The sequence below is a fragment of the Ascaphus truei genome, chromosome 4 (genome assembly GCF_040206685.1).
Source record: "Ascaphus truei isolate aAscTru1 chromosome 4, aAscTru1.hap1, whole genome shotgun sequence".
Taxonomy (NCBI): Eukaryota; Metazoa; Chordata; class Amphibia; order Anura; family Ascaphidae; genus Ascaphus; species Ascaphus truei.
In genome coordinates, this window is record NC_134486.1 from 184753045 (window position 1) to 184771639 (window position 18595).

General features: G+C 54.0%; 1 protein-coding gene across 1 annotated transcript in view; it reads left to right on the forward strand.

Moving 5' to 3' along the window:
- MPC1 (mitochondrial pyruvate carrier 1) overlaps nucleotides 1–18595 on the forward strand; it is an 84331-nt gene that overhangs the window by 21543 nt on the left and 44193 nt on the right. Inside the window, exon 2 of the mRNA XM_075596706.1 lies at nucleotides 12806–12902. Coding sequence (XP_075452821.1) covers nucleotides 12806–12902 — 97 coding nt within the window. The remainder of the gene's footprint in view (nucleotides 1–12805; nucleotides 12903–18595) is intronic.

The window sequence follows — 18595 nt, forward strand, 5'->3', positions numbered from 1 at the left end:
GGGGGGAGCGGAGAAACATACAGGGGGAGTGGAGAGGAGGGACCCAGAAATTTTAAGCAACCCAGAAATTTTAAGTAACCAACCCCCCTCCTGTCCACTGTCCCCCCTCCTGTCCACTGCCCCCCCTCCTGTCCACTATCCCACCCCTACTGTCCACTGTCCCACCCCTCCTATCCACTGTCCCCCCCCTCCTGCCACTGCCTCCCCCTCCTGTCCACTGTCCCCCCTCCTGTCCACTGTCCCCCCTCCTGTCCACTGCCCCCCCCCCTCATGTCCACTGTCCCCCCTCCTGTCCACTGCCCCCCCTCCTGTCCACTGCCCCCCTCCTGTCCACTGCCCCCCTCCTGTCGTCTGCCCCCCTCCTGTCCACTGCCCCCCTCATGTCCACTGCCCCCCCTCCTGTCCACTGCCCCGCCCCTCCTGTCCACTGTCCCCCCCTCCTGTCCACTGCCCCCCCTCCTTACCACTGCCCCCCCCTCCTTACCACTGCCCCCCCCTCCTGTCCACTGCCCCCCCTCCTGTCCACTGCCCCCCCTCCTGTCCACTGCCCCCCCCTCCTGTCCACTGCCCCCCCTCCTGTCCACTGTCACCCCCCCTCCTGTCCACTGTCACCCCCCCCTCCTGTCCACTGTCACCCCCCCCTCCTGTCCACTGTCACCCCCCCTCCTGTCCACTGTCACCCCCCCCCCTCCTGTCCACTGTCACCCCCCCTCCTGTCTACTGTCACCCCCCTCCTGTCCACTCTCATCCCCCTCCTGTCCACTCTCCCCCCCTCCTGTCCATTCTCCCCCCCTCCTGTCCATTCTCCCCCCCTCCTGTCCACTCCCCCCTCCAGTCCACTGTCCCTGCCCTCCAGTCCACTGTCCCCGCCCTCCTGTCCACTATCACCCCTTCCTGTCCCCTCTCCCCCCCTGCCACTGTCCCCCCTCCTGTCCACTCTCCCCCCTCCTGTCCACTCTCCCCCCCTCCTGTCCACTCTCCCCCCTCCTGTCCACTGTCCCCCCCTGCTGTCCACTGCCCCCCACCTCCTGTCCACTGCCCCACCTCCTGTTCACTGCCCCCCCTCCGGTCCACTGCCCCCCCTCCGGTCCACTATCCCACCCCTACTGTCCACTGTCCCCCCCCTCCTGTCCACTGTCCCCCCCCTCCTGTCCACTGCCCCCCCCTCCTGTCCACTGCCCCCCCTCCTGTCCATTGCCCCCCCTCCTGTCCACTGCCCCCCCTCCTGTCCACTGCCCCCCCCCCCTCCTGTCCACTGCCCCCCTCCTATCCACTGCCCCCCCCCCTGTCCACTGCCCCCCCTCCTGTCCACTGTCACCCCCCTCCTGTCCACTGTCACCCCCCTCCTGTCCACTGTCACCCCCCCTCCTGTCCACTGTCACCCTGTCTACTGTCACCCCCCTCCTGTCCACTCTCACCCCCCCCTCATGTCCACTCTCACCCCCCTCCTGTCCACTCTCCCCCCCTCCTGTCCATTCTCCCCCCCTCCTGTCCATTCTCCCCCCCTCCTGTCCATTCTCCCCCCCTCCTGTCCACTCCCCCCCTCCAGTCCACTGTCCCCGCCCTCCAGTCCACTGTCCCCGCCCTCCTGTCCACTGTCCCCGCCCTCCTGTCCACTGTCACCCCCTCCTGTCCACTCTCCCCCCGTCCACTCTCCCCCCCTCCTGTCCACTCTCCCCCCCTCCTGTCCACTGTCCCCCCCTGCTGTCCGCTGCCTCCCACCACCTGTCCACTGTCCCCCCTCCTGTCCACTGCCCCCCCTCCTGTCCACTGTCCCCCCCTCCTGTCCACTGTCCCCCCCTCCAGTCCACTGTTGCCCCCCTCCTGTCCACTGCCCCCCTCCTGTCCACTGCCCCCTCCTGTCCACTGCCCCCCTCCTGTCCACTGCCCCCCCTCCTGTCCACTGTCACCAATCCCCTCCTGTCCACTGTCACCCCCTCCTGTCCACTGTCTCCCCCCCTCCTGTCCACTGTCACCGTCCCCCTCCTGTCCACTGTCCCGTCCCACTCCTGTCCACTGTCCCATCCCACTCCTGTCCACTGTCCCGTCCCACTCCTGTCCACTGTCCCGTCCCCCTCCTGTCCACTGTCCTGTCCCCCTCCTGTCCACTGTCCCGTCCCCCTCCTGTCCACTGTCCCGTCCCCCTCCTGTCCACTGTCCCCCCCCCCTGCTGTCCACTGCCCCCCCCTCCTGTCCACTGCCCCCCCCCTCCGGTCCACTATCCCACCCCTACTGTCCACTGTCCCCCCTCCTGTCCACTGTCCCCCCCCTCCTGTCCACTGCCCCCCCCTCCTGTCCACTGCCCCCCCTCCTGTCCACTGCCCCCCCTCCTGTCCACTGCCCCCCCTCCTGTCCACTGCCCCCCCCTCCTGTCCACTGCCCCCCTCCTATCCACTGTCCCCCCCCTGTCCACTGCCCCCCCTCCTGTCCACTGTCACCCCCCCTCCTGTCCACTGTCACCCCCCTCCTGTCCACTGTCACCCCCCCTCCTGTCCACTGTCACCCTGTCTACTGTCACCCCCCTCCTGTCCACTCTCACCCCCCCCTCATGTCCACTCTCACCCCCCTCCTGTCCACTCTCCCCCCCTCCTGTCCATTCTCTCCCCCTCCTGTCCATTCTCCCCCCCTCCTGTCCATTCTCCCCCCCTCCTGTCCACTCCCCCCCTCCAGTCCACTGTCCCCGCCCTCCAGTCCACTGTCCCCGCCCTCCTGTCCACTGTCACCCCCTCCTGTCCACTCTCCCCCCGTCCACTCTCCCCCCCTCCTGTCCACTCTCCCCCCCTCCTGTCCACTGTCCCCCCCTGCTGTCCGCTGCCTCCCACCACCTGTCCACTGCCCCCCTCCTGTCCACTGCCCCCCTCCTGTCCACTGCCCCCCCTCCTGTCCACTGTCACCAATCCCCTCCTGTCCACTGTCACCCCCTCCTGTCCACTGTCTCCCCCCCTCCTGTCCACTGTCACCGTCCCCCTCCTGTCCACTGTCCCGTCCCACTCCTGTCCACTGTCCCATCCCACTCCTGTCCACTGTCCCGTCCCACTCCTGTCCACTGTCCCGTCCCCCTCCTGTCCACTGTCCTGTCCCCCTCCTGTCCACTGTCCCGTCCCCCTCCTGTCCACTGTCCCGCCCCCCTCCTGTCCACTGTCCCGCCCCCCTCCTGTCCACTGTCCCGCCCCCCTCCTGTCCACTGTCCCGCCCCCCTCCTGTCCACTGTCCCGCCCCCCTCCTGTCCACTGTCCCGCCCCCTCCTGTCCACTCTCCCCCCCTCCTGTCCACTGCCCCCCCTCCTGTCCACTGTCCCCCCTCCTGTCCACTGTCCCCCCCTCCTGTCCACTGTCCCCCCTCCTGTCCACTGCCCCCCCCTCCTGTCCACTGTCCCCCCCTCCTGTCCACTGCCCCCCGTCCCCTCCTGTCCACTTTCCCCGTCCCCTCCTGTCCACTGTCCCCGTCCCCTCCTGTCCACTGTCCCGTCCCCTCCTGTCCACTGTCTTTCCCCTCCTGTCCACTGTCCCGTCCCCTCCTGTCCACTGTCCCGTCCCCTCCTGTCCACTGTCCCGTCCCCTTCTGTCCACTGTCCTGTCCCCTCCTGTCCACTGTCCCGTCCTCCTGTCCACTGTCCCGTCCCCTCCTGTCCACTCTCCCCCCCTCCTGTCCATTCTCCCCCCTCCTGTCCACTCCCCCCCCTCCAGTCCACTGTCCCCGCCCTCCTGTCCACTGTCACCCCCTCCTGTCCACTGCCCCCCCCGTCCACTGTCCCCCCTCCTGTCCACTCACCCCCCCTCCTGTCCACTCTCCCCCCCTCCTGTCCACTGCCCCCCCTCCTGTCATCTGCCGCCCCTCCTGTCCACTGCCCCCCTCCTGTCCACTGCCCCCCTCCTGTCCACTGCCACCCCCTCCTGTCCCCCGTCCCTCCCCACTGTGCCCCCCCTCCTGTCCACTGCCCCTTCCTCCTGTCCACTGCCCCCCTCCTCCCCATTGTCCCCCCTCCTCCCCACTGTCCCCCCCTCCTCCCCAGTGTCCCCCCCTCCTGTCCACTGCCCCCCTCCTGTCCACTGCCCCCCCTCCTGTCCACTGTCACCCCCTCCTTTCCACTGCCCCCCTCCTGTCCACTGCCGCCCCCTCCTGTCCACTGTCCCCCCCTCCTGTCCACTGCCCCCCGTCCCCTCCTGTCCACTGTCCCCCGTCCCCTCCTGTCCACTGTCCCCGTCCCCTCCTGTCCACTGTCCCCGTCCCCTCCTGTCCACTGTCCCGTCCCCTCCTGTCCACTGTCTTTCCCCTCCTGTCCACTGTCCCGTCCCCTCCTGTCCACTGTCGTCCCGTCCCCTCCTGTCCACTGTCGTCCCGTCCCCTCCTGTCCACTGTCGTCCCGTCCCCTCCTGTCCACTGTCGTCCCGTCCCCTCCTGTCCACTGTTGTCCCGTCCCCTCCTGTCCACTGTCGTCCCGTCCCCTCCTGTCCACTGTCGTCCCGTCCCCTCCTGTCCACTGTCGTCCCGTCCCCTCCTGTCCACTGTCGTCCCGTCCCCTCCTGTCCACTGTCGTCCCGTCCCCTCCTGTCCACTGTCGTCCCGTCCCCTCCTGTCCACTGTCCCCGTCCCCTCCTGTCCACTGTCCCGTCCCCTCCTGTCCACTGTCATCCCGTCCCCTCCTTTCCACTGTCCCCGTCCCCTCCTGTCCACTGTCCCGTCCCCTCCTGTCCACTGTCCCGTCCCCTCCTGTCCACTGTCCCGCCCCCTCCGGTCCACTGTCCCGTCCCCTCCTGTCCACTGTCCCTGTCCCCTCCTGTCCACTGCCCCCCATCCCCCCGCCTCATGTCCACTGCCCCCCCTCCTGTCCACTGCCCCCCCTCCTGTCCACTGCCCCTTCCTCCTGTCCACTGCCCCCCTCCTCCCCATTGTCCCCCCCTCCTCCCCACTGTCCCCCCCTCCTCTCCAGTGTCCCCCCCTCCTATCCACTGCCCCCCCTCCTGTCCACTGTCCCCCCCTCCTGTCCACTGTCCCCCCCTCCTGTCCACTGTCCCCGCCCTCCAGTCCACTGTCCCCGCCCTCCTGTCCACTGTCACCCCCTCCTGTCCACTGCCCCCCCCCCGTCCACTGTCCCCCCCTCCTGTCCACTCTCCCCCCCTCCTGTCCACTCTCCCCCCCTCCTGTCCACTCTCCCCCCCTCCTGTCCACTGCCCCCCCCTCCTGTCGTCTGCCGCCCCTCCTGTCCACTGCCCCCCTCCTGTCCACTGCCACCCCCTCCTGTCCCCCGTCCCTCCCCACTGTGCCCCCCCTCCTGTCCACTGCCCCTTCCTCCTGTCCACTGCCCCCCTCCTCCCCATTGTCCCCCCCTCCTCCCCACTGTCCCCCCTCCTCCCCAGTGTCCCCCCCTCCTGTCCACTGCCCCCCTCCTGTCCACTGCCCCCCTCCTGTCCACTGCCCCCCCCTCCTGTCCACTGCCCCCCCCTCCTGTCGTCTGCCCCCCCTCCTGTCGTCTGCCCCCCCTCCTGTCCACTGCCCCCCTCCTGTCCACTGCCCCCCTCCTGTCCACTGCCCCCCCCCCTCCTGTCCACTGCCCCCCCTCCTGTCCCCGTCCCTCCCCACTGTGCCCCCCCTCTTGTCCACTGCCCCTTCCTCCTGTCCACTGCCCCCCTCCTCCCCATTGTCCCCCCCTCCTCCCCATTGTCCCCCCCTCCTCCCCACTGTCCCCCCCTCCTCCCCAGTGTCCCCCCCTCCAGTCCACTGTCCCCCCCTCCTGTCCACTGTCCCCCCCTCCTGTCCACTGTCCCTCCCTCCTGTCCACTGGCCCCCCCTCCTGTCCACTGTCCCCCCTCCTGTCCACTGTCCCCCCCTCCTGTCCACTGTCCCCGCCCCCTCCTGTCCCCTGTCCCCTCCTGTCCACTGTCCCGTCCCCTCCTGTCCACTGTCCCGTCCCCTCCTGTCCACTATCCCATCCCCTCCTGTCCACTGTCCCGTCCCCTCCTGTCCACTGTCCCGTCCCCTCCTGTCCACTGTCCCGTCCCCTCCTGTCCACTGTTCCGTCCCCTCCTGTCCACTGTCCCGTCCCCTCCTGTCCACTGTCCTTCCCCTCCTGTCCACTGTCCTTCCCCTCCTGTCCACTGTCCCGTCCCCTCCTGCCCACTGTCCCCGTCCCCTCCTGTCCACTGTCCCCGTCCCCTCCTGTCCACTGTCCCCGTCCCTTCCTGTCCACTTTCCCCATCCCCTCCTGTCCACTGTCCCCTCCTGTCCACTGTCCCCGTCCCCTCCTGTCCACTGTCCCCTCCTGTCCACTGTCCCGTCCCCTCCTGTCCACTGTCCCGTCCCTTCCTGTCCACTGTCCCGTCCCTTCCTGTCCACTGTCCCGTCCCCACCTGTCCACTGTCCTGTCCCATCCCTTCCTGTCCACTGTCCCGTCCCTTCCTGTCCACTGTGCCCGTCCCCGCCTGTCCACTGTCCCGTCCCCTCCTGTCCACTGTCCCGTCCCCTCCTGTCCACTATCCCGTCCCCTCCTGTCCACTGTCCCGTCCCCTCCTGTCCACTGTCCCGTCCCCTCCTGTCCACTGTCCCGTCCCCTCCTGTCCACTGTTCCGTCCCCTCCTGTCCACTGTCCCGTCCCCTCCTGTCCACTGTCCTTCCCCTCCTGTCCACTGTCCTTCCCCTCCTGTCCACTGTCCCGTCCCCTCCTGCCCACTGTCCCCGTCCCCTCCTGTCCACTGTCCCCGTCCCCTCCTGTCCACTGTCCCCGTCCCTTCCTGTCCACTTTCCCCATCCCCTCCTGTCCACTGTCCACTGTCCCCGTCCCCTCCTGTCCACTGTCCCCTCCTGTCCACTGTCCCGTCCCTTCCTGTCCACTGTCCCGTCCCCACCTGTCCACTGTCCCGTCCCCACCTGTCCACTGTCCCGTCCCCCTCCTGTCCACTGTCCCATCCCTTCCTGTCCACTGTCCCGTCCCTTCCTGTCCACTGTCCCGTCCTCCCCTCCTCCTGTCCACTGTCCCCCCCTCCCCTCCTCCCCCCCTCTTTTCCTAGCAGGAAATTTAACTCACGGGCAACGCCGGGTCTCTCGGCTAGTATATTTATATATATATATATGAGGGAGAGAGAGAGAGATATGTATGTGTATATATATATACACAAATATAGCTGTATGCTCATCTGCATGTCTTAGGCAGGTCTGCAACCCCGCCTTTCCCCATTATCACCCAGCATACAGCACTTCCACTGCAGCAAGGGATTCTGGGAAATGACATGCAAATGCGCACACAGTGTCACTTTTTGCCTCAAAAACCATTTTTAACATGGTTCCCTATAGGCTTAAGCTTGCTGCATGGTCACAGCTTTGAGCACAGCCAGGGTTAAGGTGCATACCCAGAAAACCACCCACAGACAGCTGTATAGATATAGATATAGATATATATATATATATATATATATATATATATATATATATATATATATATATATATATATATATATATATAAGAGAGAGAGATATAGCTCAATCCTGTTATCGCGCGATACGCTTATAACGCGGTTTGAGCGTGGACCCCGAATTAAAAAAAGTTTTTTAAATTTTTACATTTAGAATTTAAAGTTTGTTTCTTTTGAGCACACACTCACAGCACACTGCATACACTCACAGCACACTGCACACACTCGCAGCACACTGCACACACTCGCAGCACACTGCACACACTCGCAGCACACTGCACACACTCGCAGCACACACTCACAGCATACTGCACACTACACACACTCACAGCACACTGCACACACACACTCGCAGCACACTGCACACACACTCGCAGCACACTGCACACACACTCGCAGCACACTGCACGCACACTGCACACACACTGCACACACTCGCAGCACACTGCACACACTCGCAGCACACTGCACACACTCGCAGCACACTGCACACACACTCGCAGCACACTGCACACACACTCGCAGCACACTGCACACACACTCGCAGCACACTGCACACACACTCGCAGCACACTGCACACACACTCGCAGCACACTGCACACACTCGCAGCACACTGCACACACTCGCAGCACACTGCACACACTCGCAGCACACTGCACACACTCGCAGCACACTGCACACACTCGCAGCACACTGCACAAACTCGCAGCACACTGCACAAACTCGCAGCACACTGCACACACTCGCAGCACACTGCACACACTCGCAGCACACTGCACACACTCGCAGCACACTGCACACACTCACAGAACACTGCACACACACTGCACACTGCACACTGCACACTACACACTACACACTACACACACTAACAGCACAGTGCACACACTAACAGCACAGTGCACACACACAGCACACTGCACACACACTCACTGCACACTGCACACACTCACAGCACACTGCACACACTCACAGCATACTGCACACACATTCACAGCACACTGCATACACTCACAGCACACTGCACACACACACACTGCCACACACACACAGTCTCACAAAGTCAAATATACACACACACACACAGAGACACACTGTCTCTTTAAGGGAGCTTGCTCTCGCAAGACGGAAGCAGAGACAGGGAGAAGAGCTGCAAGATGCCGGGTAAGTGCTGCGTGCTGTTGCCGCTGCCCCACCGGGCCTGGGAACGCTGGGAGAGTTCTCAGCTTTCCCCCTCTGGCGGACGCGGTACCACCACCGTTTATAACGCGGTGGTCGCGGGTGGCCCCCCGAGGACCGCGCTATAACGGGGTTAAGCTGTATATATATCTATATATCTTAATATATAAAATCGAATGGTTGGTACTAGCTGCGGTGAATCTGATTGGTCCTCAGCCTCTTGCCAATCAGATTGGTGGGTCTGACGTCACCCAACTGCCACTCTCTCCCCCCTCCCCGGTGCTCACCTCCCTCCACTCACCTCCCCCCCTCCCCGGCGTTTCCTCCCCCCTCCCCGGCGCTCCACTCACCTCCCCCCCTCCCCGGTGCTCCACTCACCTCCCTCCCCGGTGCTTCACCCCCCTCCCCGGTGCTCCACTCACCTCCCCCCCTCCACGGTGCTCCACTCACCTCCCCCCCCCCCTCCCCGGTTATCCACTCACCTCCCTCCCCGGCGCTCCACTCACCTCCCGCCTCCCTGGTGCTCCACTCGCCTCCCCCCCTCCCGGGACCAGCAGTGGGCAGGCAGCCTGCAGCTGCCACGCGGCGCCTAAGATGGCGGCGCCCGGAAGGACCCCCTTCCTTCCTCGCGGAGTAACTAAGATGTCGACGGCCGGAAGGAGAGGTGACGTGTGTGTGTGTGTGTGTGTGTGTGTGTGTGTGTGTGTGTGTGTCACTGTGTGTGTGTGTCACTCTGTGTGTGTGTGTGTGTGTGTGTGTGTGTGTGTGTGTGTGTGTGTGTGTGTGTCACTGTGTGTGTGTGTCACTCTGTGTGTGTGTCACTCTGTGTGTGTGTGTGTGTGTGTGTGTGTGTGTGTGTGTGTGTGTGTGTGTGTGTGTGTGTGTGTGTGTGTGTGTGTGTGACACTGTGTGTGTGTGTGTGTGTGACACTGTGTGTGTGTGTGTGTGTGTGTGTGTGTGTGTGTGTGACACTGTGTGTGTGTGTGTTTGTGTGACACTGTGTGTGTGTGTGACACTGTGTGTGTGTGTGTGTGTGTGTGTGTGTGTGTGTGTGTGTGTGTGTGTGTGTGTGTGTGACAATGTGTGTGTGTGTCACTGTGTGTGTGTGTGTGTGTGTCACTGTGTGTGTGTGTGTCACTGTGTGTGTGTGTGTGTGTGTGTGTGTGTGTGTGTGTGTGTGTGTGTGTGTGTGTGTGTGTGTGTGTGTGTGTGTGTCACTGTGTGTGTGTGTGTCACTGTGTGTGTGTGTGTGTGTGTGTGTGTGTGTGTGTGTGTGTGTGTGTGTGTGTGTGTGTGTGTGTGTGTGTGTGACACTGTGTGTGACACTGTGTGTGACACTGTGTGTGACACTGTGTGTGACACTGTGTGTGACACTGTGTGTGTGTGTGTGTGTGTGTGTGTGTGTGTGTGTGTGTGTGTGTGTGTGTGTGTGTCACTGTGTGTGTGTGTGTCACTGTGTGTGTGTGTGTGTGTGTGTGTGTGTGTGTGTGTGTGTGACACTGTGTGTGACACTGTGTGTGACACTGTGTGTGACACTGTGTGTGACACTGTGTGTGTGTGTGTGTGTGTGTGTGTGTGTGTGTGTGTGTGTGTCACTGTTTGTCACTGTGTGTGTGTGTCACTGTGTGTGTCACTGTGTGTGTGTGTGTCACTGTGTGTGTCACTGTGTGTGTGTGTGTGTGTGTGTCACTGTGTGTGTGTGTCACTGTGTGTGTGTGTGTCACTGTGTGTGTCACTGTGTGTGTGTGTGTCACTGTGTGTGTGTGTGTGTGTGTGTGTGTGTGTGTGTGTGTGTGTGTCACTGTGTGTGTGTGTGTGTGTGTGTCACTGTGTGTGTGTGTGTGTGTGTGTCACTGTGTGTGTGTGTGTGTGTGTGTCACTGTGTATGTGTCAGACACTAGGGTGGGGACTGGAGCTACGCATGGGGTGGGGGTGGCAGGAGTGGAGAGAGAGGGGAGAGCGGAGAAACATACAGGGGGAGTGAAGAGAAGGGACCCAGAAATTTTAAGCAACCCACCCCCCCTCCGGTCCACTGTCCCCCCCTCCTGTCCACTGTCCCCCCTCCTGTCCACTGTCCCACCCCTCCTGTCCACTGTCCCCCCCCCTCCTGTCCACTCTCCCTCCCTCCTGTCCACTCTCCCCCCCTCCTGTCCACTCCCCCCCCCCCTCCAGTCCACTGTCCCCGCCCTCCTGTCCAAATATGCAAATGTAAATACAACTGTATGCTCATCTGCATGTCTTAGGCAGGTCTGCAACCCCGCCTTTCACCATTATCACCCAGCACATAGCACTTCCACTTCAGCAAGGGATTCTGGGAAATGACATGCAAATGAGCACACAGTGCCACTTTATGCTTCAAAAACCATTTTTAACATGGTTCCCTGTAGGCTTAAGCTTGATGCATGGTCACAGCTTTGAGCACAGCCAGGTTTAAGGTGCATATATATATCCGCCAAAAAAAAACGTTGAATTAGCAGACTCTCGCCCGGTTCTCGCTGCTTCCTGAATAGCTAAAGGCACTTTTGGCGAAAACCTGGCGAAAACCTGGCGAAAACTGACTTATCGGAGCTCTCTGCATAGGCCCCTGTAGGTGGCTGCAAGGATTGCTTAATTTTTTCCAAACTTTCAATTTTATTATGTTAATTACTGCAGAGATCTATTTTGATGGTATGGTATGTTAATTGTGGATAATAGTGAATAAGATGCGCTAACTACTTAAAATATATGTGACAGTAAGTGCAAATTAAGAGTGCAATAGACAATATGTGCTCAAATCTTATATCCCTGCTCAAACCCTCTGGTGGAACCTGTTTCACGGGTCCCAAGTAGAATGATATAGTTCAGACAGTCCAGGAGGAGCATATATGGGGGAAAAAAGGAAACAAACAGTGCAAATTTAAGTGCAGACGTTGAGATTAAGTGATTGGCTAAATGATGAAATCTTGGCTCTATTGGTCAATCTACTCACAAGATGTTTGTGGTATAAGCGCGGTTAGCAGATAGGGCTGCCACCCAAAAAGGATGATGTATTGTGTGGGGTTCCCTCCAGGCTAGTCTCGTCAGTGTGACAATGGTATATATAGAGGAGAAAAACAGCACTACATAGCGCGATCTGACATGTAATAAACTTTATAAAAAATAGACATATAAAATGTGCACTTACAATGTGCTAGTATAAAATTCGCATTTATCACAATAAAAGTGAATGAAGTGGGTACTCCGCAGCTCTCACCGCCTCCTCTCTGGCTCTGGATCTCCTTCGCCTGCACCTTGAGATTCCAATCTCTGTGTGTCCTCCGGTGCGTGTGATGTCACGGCTCTGTGGACGGTGCAGCTCGGATCCCTCACTGGTCCAAAACACCACTCACTTGATGTGAGGCGGTGAGAGCTGCGGAGTACCCACTTGATTCACTTTTATTGTGATAAATGCGAATTTTATACTAGCACATTGTAAGTGCACATTTTATATGTCTATTTTTTATAAAGTTTATTACATGTCAGATCGTGCTATGTAGTGCTGTTTTTCTCCTCTATATATACCATTGTCACACTGACGAGACGAGCCTGGAGGGAACCCCACACAATACATCATCCTTTTTGGGTGGCAGCCCTATCTGCTAACCGCGCTTATACCACAAACATCTTGTGAGTAGATTGACCAATAGAACCAAGATTTCATCATTTAGCCAATCACTTAATCTCAACGTCTGCACTTAAATTTGCACTGTTTGTTTCCTTTTTTCCCCCATATATGCTCCTCCTGGACTGTCTGAATGGTATGTTAATGTCACATTTTTAATAAAACTAATTTAATCTCTGTGCTGAGATGTTATGAAGCAGCAATCCAGTGAATATTACACACTTTTTGGGTATTAAAATAAGAAAAAATAAGACTATTGTGTTGTGTATTTTTGAGCAACTATTTGGAGCTTATTGCGCTCTTAAGAGAAATCTGAACTAGCTACATTATTCTAAATCAGCACCTATGTGTGTGTTTTTTAAGTGAAATTCTGAAGTGTGTGTGATTGTAATTGTGCTTAAATTAAAGTCGACTAAATTTTTACCCACTGCATAACGCATCCCTTTCTTTAAAAAGAGCCGGCTATAAAATAGTTCTTGTCACCTACTCAATTTACAATTCGGAGAATGGAAATGACAATATGATCAAAATGATTAAAAACAATGATGTTAATTTGCAAAATAACATTATCTTTACAGCACTTTTGGGGACCAGTGGCTAACTGGGGGCTCCCCATTGCTGCTATCAATGACATGAAGAAATCTCCAGAGATCATTAGTGGCCGTATGACGTTTGGTAAGACTTACTATCTTTTATGTGAAATATAATCAAGGAGAAGACCCATTACAATATGGAAAATATAGTATTTAGTTCATGTGTTTCGGCTGTAGCTAAAGCAAATGAATGTTTATTTAAAAAAAATATTTACTAAATTAAGCCAATATGTTGACTTGCTTTTCTCTAATTTGCCTTTAGAAACTTTTCGCAGGCTTATGTTCCTTGTTGTGTTCCATGTTGTGTTATTGTTGTGAAAATGACCATGCTGAACCTTTTAATGTTACCTTAAAAAATATATATATAAAGCATTTCAGTTTGTACTGATTAATACCCGTTTAAAACCCACTCTTTTTCTGGTACTTGGTGTTTAACAGAAATCACACATTAAATGATTGTGGTGTGTGCTGAGATTGAAACAGTTCTTGTAAAACAGACAAACGTGAAAACAAAGAAAAAGCAGGCACCGTTTCTCAGGAAAAAAGCAAAAAAATAAATAAAGTCAAGGAGAGCGTTTTACCCTAAAAAACAATAATTTAATGGAACCAGCAAACGAATACAGCTACATTACGGGGTACAAATGACCCCCACCAACGCGTTTCGAGCATGAGCTCTTTATCAAGGTGACTGTAAAACAGACAACAAGCGGTTGAGGTCGGCAAATCAAATCGTAATATGCACTGTAATTGGCTCACGTCACAAAGATAATAAACTGAATAAGGATGCAATTGTATTAATATCGTTTATTTGTAAAGCTCCAATGTATTCTGCAGCACGGTACAATGGGGGGTTCAGAGTTGCGTATATTACATAAACAGAGTTACATACCAAATAAGGACAAATAAGTGCAGACAGATACAAAAGGCCCTGCTTCTGAGAGATTACAATCTAGAGATAATATGGGGCAATTTTGACCCAAAGGTAATGTGGCCACTGATTGTAGGACGTAGTATGCTTCAGGATGGAGTTTGGTCCAGCCGCACATCTGGTCCAAATAGGGTTGCAGAGGGGCAGGGTGGATGTTAGAGGTATGCCAGAGAGACTGAGGTGAGATTTTAGGGAGTTTTTAAATGTCTGAAAGCTGGGGGAGAGTCTGATGGTGCATGGTAGGGAATTCAAGAGAGGGTGCACCACGGGAGAAGTCTTGTAGGAGAGAGTGAGATGAGGTAGTAAGGCAGGAGGAAAGGTACTGCTGCGGCACAGTTTATTCGAGCATTTGCCCGTTCTGTGCCGCAGCAGTAGCCTGGCGCGCGCCCGAGTGTGACGGGCGCGCGCCGAAGCAGCGGAAGAGCGCCCTCCGATCGGGGCGCTCTCCCTACCGCTGCCGGGTCCGCCGGGTCCCCCGGAACCCCCTGCCGCTGTCCCGCGATCGCGGGACACCAGGGCTCCCTCGGGGAGCCCCTGGACACGCGTGCAGGGGGCGCACGCTCCCGATGACGCGTGACCGCGTGTCTATGACGCGCGGCACGCCGAGGGGCGGCCACTAGCAAGCCGGGAGATTTCCCGGCTTGCGGTACCGACCACACTTCAATAAAGTGTGTCGGTAGTGTAGATGTCATGGGCAGAATGTAGGGGGCGTTTAGGGATATATTTGGGGATGAGTGCTGAGATGTAAGGGGGCAGCATTGTTAAGACCTTTGGAACTCAGAATTAGGTTTTACAACATGGGAGGTCAGTGTAGGGATTTGAATAGTGGTGCAGCATTTTGGATGGATGGACAGGTGAATAAGGGGAATGCCAGCTAGAGGAAGGTAGCCGTTATTCAAGTCCGGACAAGATGACTGAGTGAATTAAGATTTTAGTAGAGAAAAGGGACTATCCTAGCTACAGTTGTGTGAAAAAGAAAGTACACCCTCTTTGAATTCTATGGTTTTACATATCAGGACATAATAACAATCATCTGTTCCGTTGCAGGCCTTAAAATTAGGTAAATACAACCTCACATGACATATTACACCGTGTCATGATTTATTTAACAAAAATAAAGCCAAAATGGAGAAGCTGTGTGAGAAAAAATAAGCACACCCTTACTGCTTCCATAGGAATTAAGATGCTAAGTAGCAAAAGCTGCTAATCAAATGCCTTTGATTAATTGATCATCAGCACGTGTGACCACCTCTATTAAAGCCAAAGTTTTAGCAGTTTGCTGATCTGGAGCATTCAGGTGTGTGTAAACACAATGCCAAGGAGGAAAGACATCAATTGTTGCTGCCAATCAATCTGGGAAGGGTTATAAGGCCATTTCCAAACAATTTAAAGTTCATCATTCTACAGTGAGAAAGATTATTCAAAAGTGGAAAACATTCAAGACCGTTGTCAATCTTCCCAGGAGTGGACGTCCCCAGCAAATTCACCCAAAGGTCAGACCGTGCAATGCTCAGAGAAATTGCAAAAAAACCAAGAGTTACATCTCAGGCTCTACAGGCTTCAGTTAACATGTTACATTTGAAAGTTCATTACCGTACAATTAGAAAAAGACTGAACAAGTATGGTTTGTTTGGAAGGGTTGCCAGGAGAAAGTGAAATAGGTGAACAAAAGAAAAGTGCGCAACAACAATATATAAATAACGTGATGAATGTGATACAATTAAATAGGTGACCTTGTGTATAGTATGAATATTTATGGAGCGTCTGCGCTGTGTTTCTTGTTTTTTTGCCAGGAGAAAGCCTCTTCTCTCTAAAAAGAACATGGCAGCATGGCTTAGGTTTGCAAAGTTGCATCTGAACAAACCATACGACGTCTGGAACAATGTCCTTTGGACAGACGAGATCAAAGTGGAGATGTTTGGCCATAATGCACAGCGCCACATTTGGCGAAAACCAAACACAGCATATCAGCACAAACACCTCATACCAACTGTCAAGCACGTTGGTGGTGGAGTGATGATTTGGGCTTGTTTTTTTTTTTTTTTTTTATTACTTAAATTTTTTATTGAGCATTTTTTAACATACAAAATAATAATTAACAAAACATATAACAGATAAAAAGAGGGGGTCGGGAAGGTGGGGGAGGGGTAGCGTTCGTAAAAATATAGCATTGTACACAACAATTTAATTACCACGTGTATCACTCTGTTCCAAATATTCTAATCTATATATGGGGATATACCTGCATTGCGAAACCGAAGGGCCCAAATCTCAGAAAATTGCGAGGTAGAGCCGTTCAGATAGGCTGAGAGTTTTTCCATATAAACTATATGCCAAATTTTGTTATTTATTTGGTTTAAGGATGGGGGAGGCAGGTTGTTTCCAATTTTTGGCAATTATACACTGTGTAGCATTTAACATTTGGGCTAGTACTCTAGCTTTTTTCCGGGGAATATTAGCTATTTGCTTGCCTAGCACAGAGGGGAGACTGCTGGGAGAAAAGAGTGCAGTCTGGCAGGAGTCATATACCATCTGAATATTAACTTGTAAATATTCTCTTTTATTACAATGCACGATGAATTTTTGGAGGCAGCTTCCCAAATGTCTTTCCAGGTATCGAGATCTATACAGAAGTTGAGGTCTTTTTCCCAGGATACCATATATTTATCGGGGGTTTGATTGCTCTTAATAGAGGATAGGCTTTGATAAATTCTGGAGATGATGCCCTTTGTGTGGGGCTGGTGTAGACACCAGTCCTCAAACAGAGTTAAAGCATGGGGTTGGCTTGATTTGTAGACTGATTAGATATAATGCCTAACCTGGAGAAATCTGAAAAAATCGGAAGAGGGAATATCATGATTCGTTTGTAGAGAAGCGAATGGGGGGACTTCCCCTTGGACGAGAATATCTTTGACTCTCGTGAGTCCTTTTTGAACCCAGGTATGGGAGAGCGGGTTTTCTGTGTAAAAGGGAATAGAGGGGTCCAAGAATAGGGGTTGCATGAGGGAAGGGGTACTGGTTAGTTGGAACTTGGATTTGAGGGAGTCCCAGTGATTACAGGCAAAGGATATCACCGGGTTCTTCAAACTCTCGGGTGGTCTAGACTTTTTGTTGAGCCAGAGAAGATTTTTTATTCTGCATGGGGAATAAATCAAATCCTCTATCTCGACCCACCTCCTTTCGGTTGGGTTTGCATGCCAGCTAACAAGTTGCCCCAATTGAGCTGCTCTATAGTAGTTTTGTAGATTCGGAAGAGCTAAGCCTCCTTCTGATTTGGACTTATAAAGAATATCTTTGCGAACTCTACAGTAGGTCGCCCGTTTTGCCAGACAAACTTCAAAATTTTCTTCTGAATATTATTTAGATCTTTCTGACAGATTTTAACCGGGAGAGTTTGAAAGAGATAGAGGAGTCGAGGTAAAATGTTCATTTTAATAGTGGTTATTCTCCCAAACCAAGATATTATATATTTGTTCCAAGTGGCTAAGTTCTTGGCTATCTGGTCAAAGAAGGGTTTCAAATTTGCGTTGTATAAAGTTGAATAATTTTTTGTTAGTTGAACCCCTAGATATTTAATATGGTTCGCATTCCATTTAAAGTAAAAATTTAGTTGGAGTAATTTTACTAATTCTTTAGGGAGATTTAAACTAAGGGCCATGGATTTGGAATGATTAATTTTATAACCTGAAAGTGAGCCGAATTCTGATAGAACAGAAAAAAGGTTAGGGAGGGATGTGAGAGGTTTTGAAAGCGTCAATAGTATGTCGTCTGCAAAAAGAGCTATTTTGAATTCTTCCTGACCAACAGAAATACCCGCAATATTGGGGTTCATCCTTATCTGGCATGCTAATGGTTCTATGGCTAAGGCAAACAACAAAGGTGAGAGCGGACAACCCTGCCTAGTTCCATTTAATATTGAAAGGGGTCAGATAAAGAGCTGTTCGTCCTCACAGTGGCCGTTGGTGTGGAGTATAGTGTGTTTATACTATTTCAAATTTTGGCTGTGAATCCCATCTGCGAAAGCGTAGCTGACATAAACTGCCAATCTAATCGATCGAACGCTTTTTCTGCGTCTAAGGAGAGTAATAGAGATGGGCACTTTGTAAGATTTGCTACGTGTATTAGATTCACTGTCCTCCTTGTGTTGTCAAGGGCTTGTCTGATTTGGGCTTGTTTTGCAGCCACAGGACCTGGGAACCTTGTAGTCATTGAGTCGACCATGATCTCCTCTGTATACCAAAGTCTTCTAGAGTCAAATGTGAGGCCATCTGTCCGACAGCTAAAGCTTGGCCGAAATTGGGTCATGCAACAGGACAATGATCCCAAGCACACCGGCTAATCTACCATAGAATGGCTGAAAAAGAAAAGAATCAAGGTGTTGCAATGGCCCAGTCAAAGTCCAGACCTCAACTCGATTGAAATGCTGTGGCTGGACCTTAAGAGAGCAGTGCATAAACAAATGCCTTCAAACCTCAATCAACTGAAGCAACGTTGTAAAGAAGAGTGGGCCAAAATTTCTCCAACAATGTGAGAGACTGAAAGTCATACAGAAAACGATTACTTCAAGTTATTGTTGCTAAAGGTGGTTCTTCAAGCTATTGAATCATAAGGTATACTTCGTTTTTCACACATGGCTTCTCCATTTTGGCTTTATTTTTGTTAAATAAATCATGACAGTGTAATATGTCATGTGTTGTTGTTCATCTGAGGTTGTATTTACCTAATTTTAAGACCTGCTAAGGAACATATGATTGTTATTATGTCCTGATATATAAAACTATAGAATTTAAAGAAGGTGTACTTTCTTTTTCGCACAACTGCATGTTCCTGAGGTTGAGACGGCACGG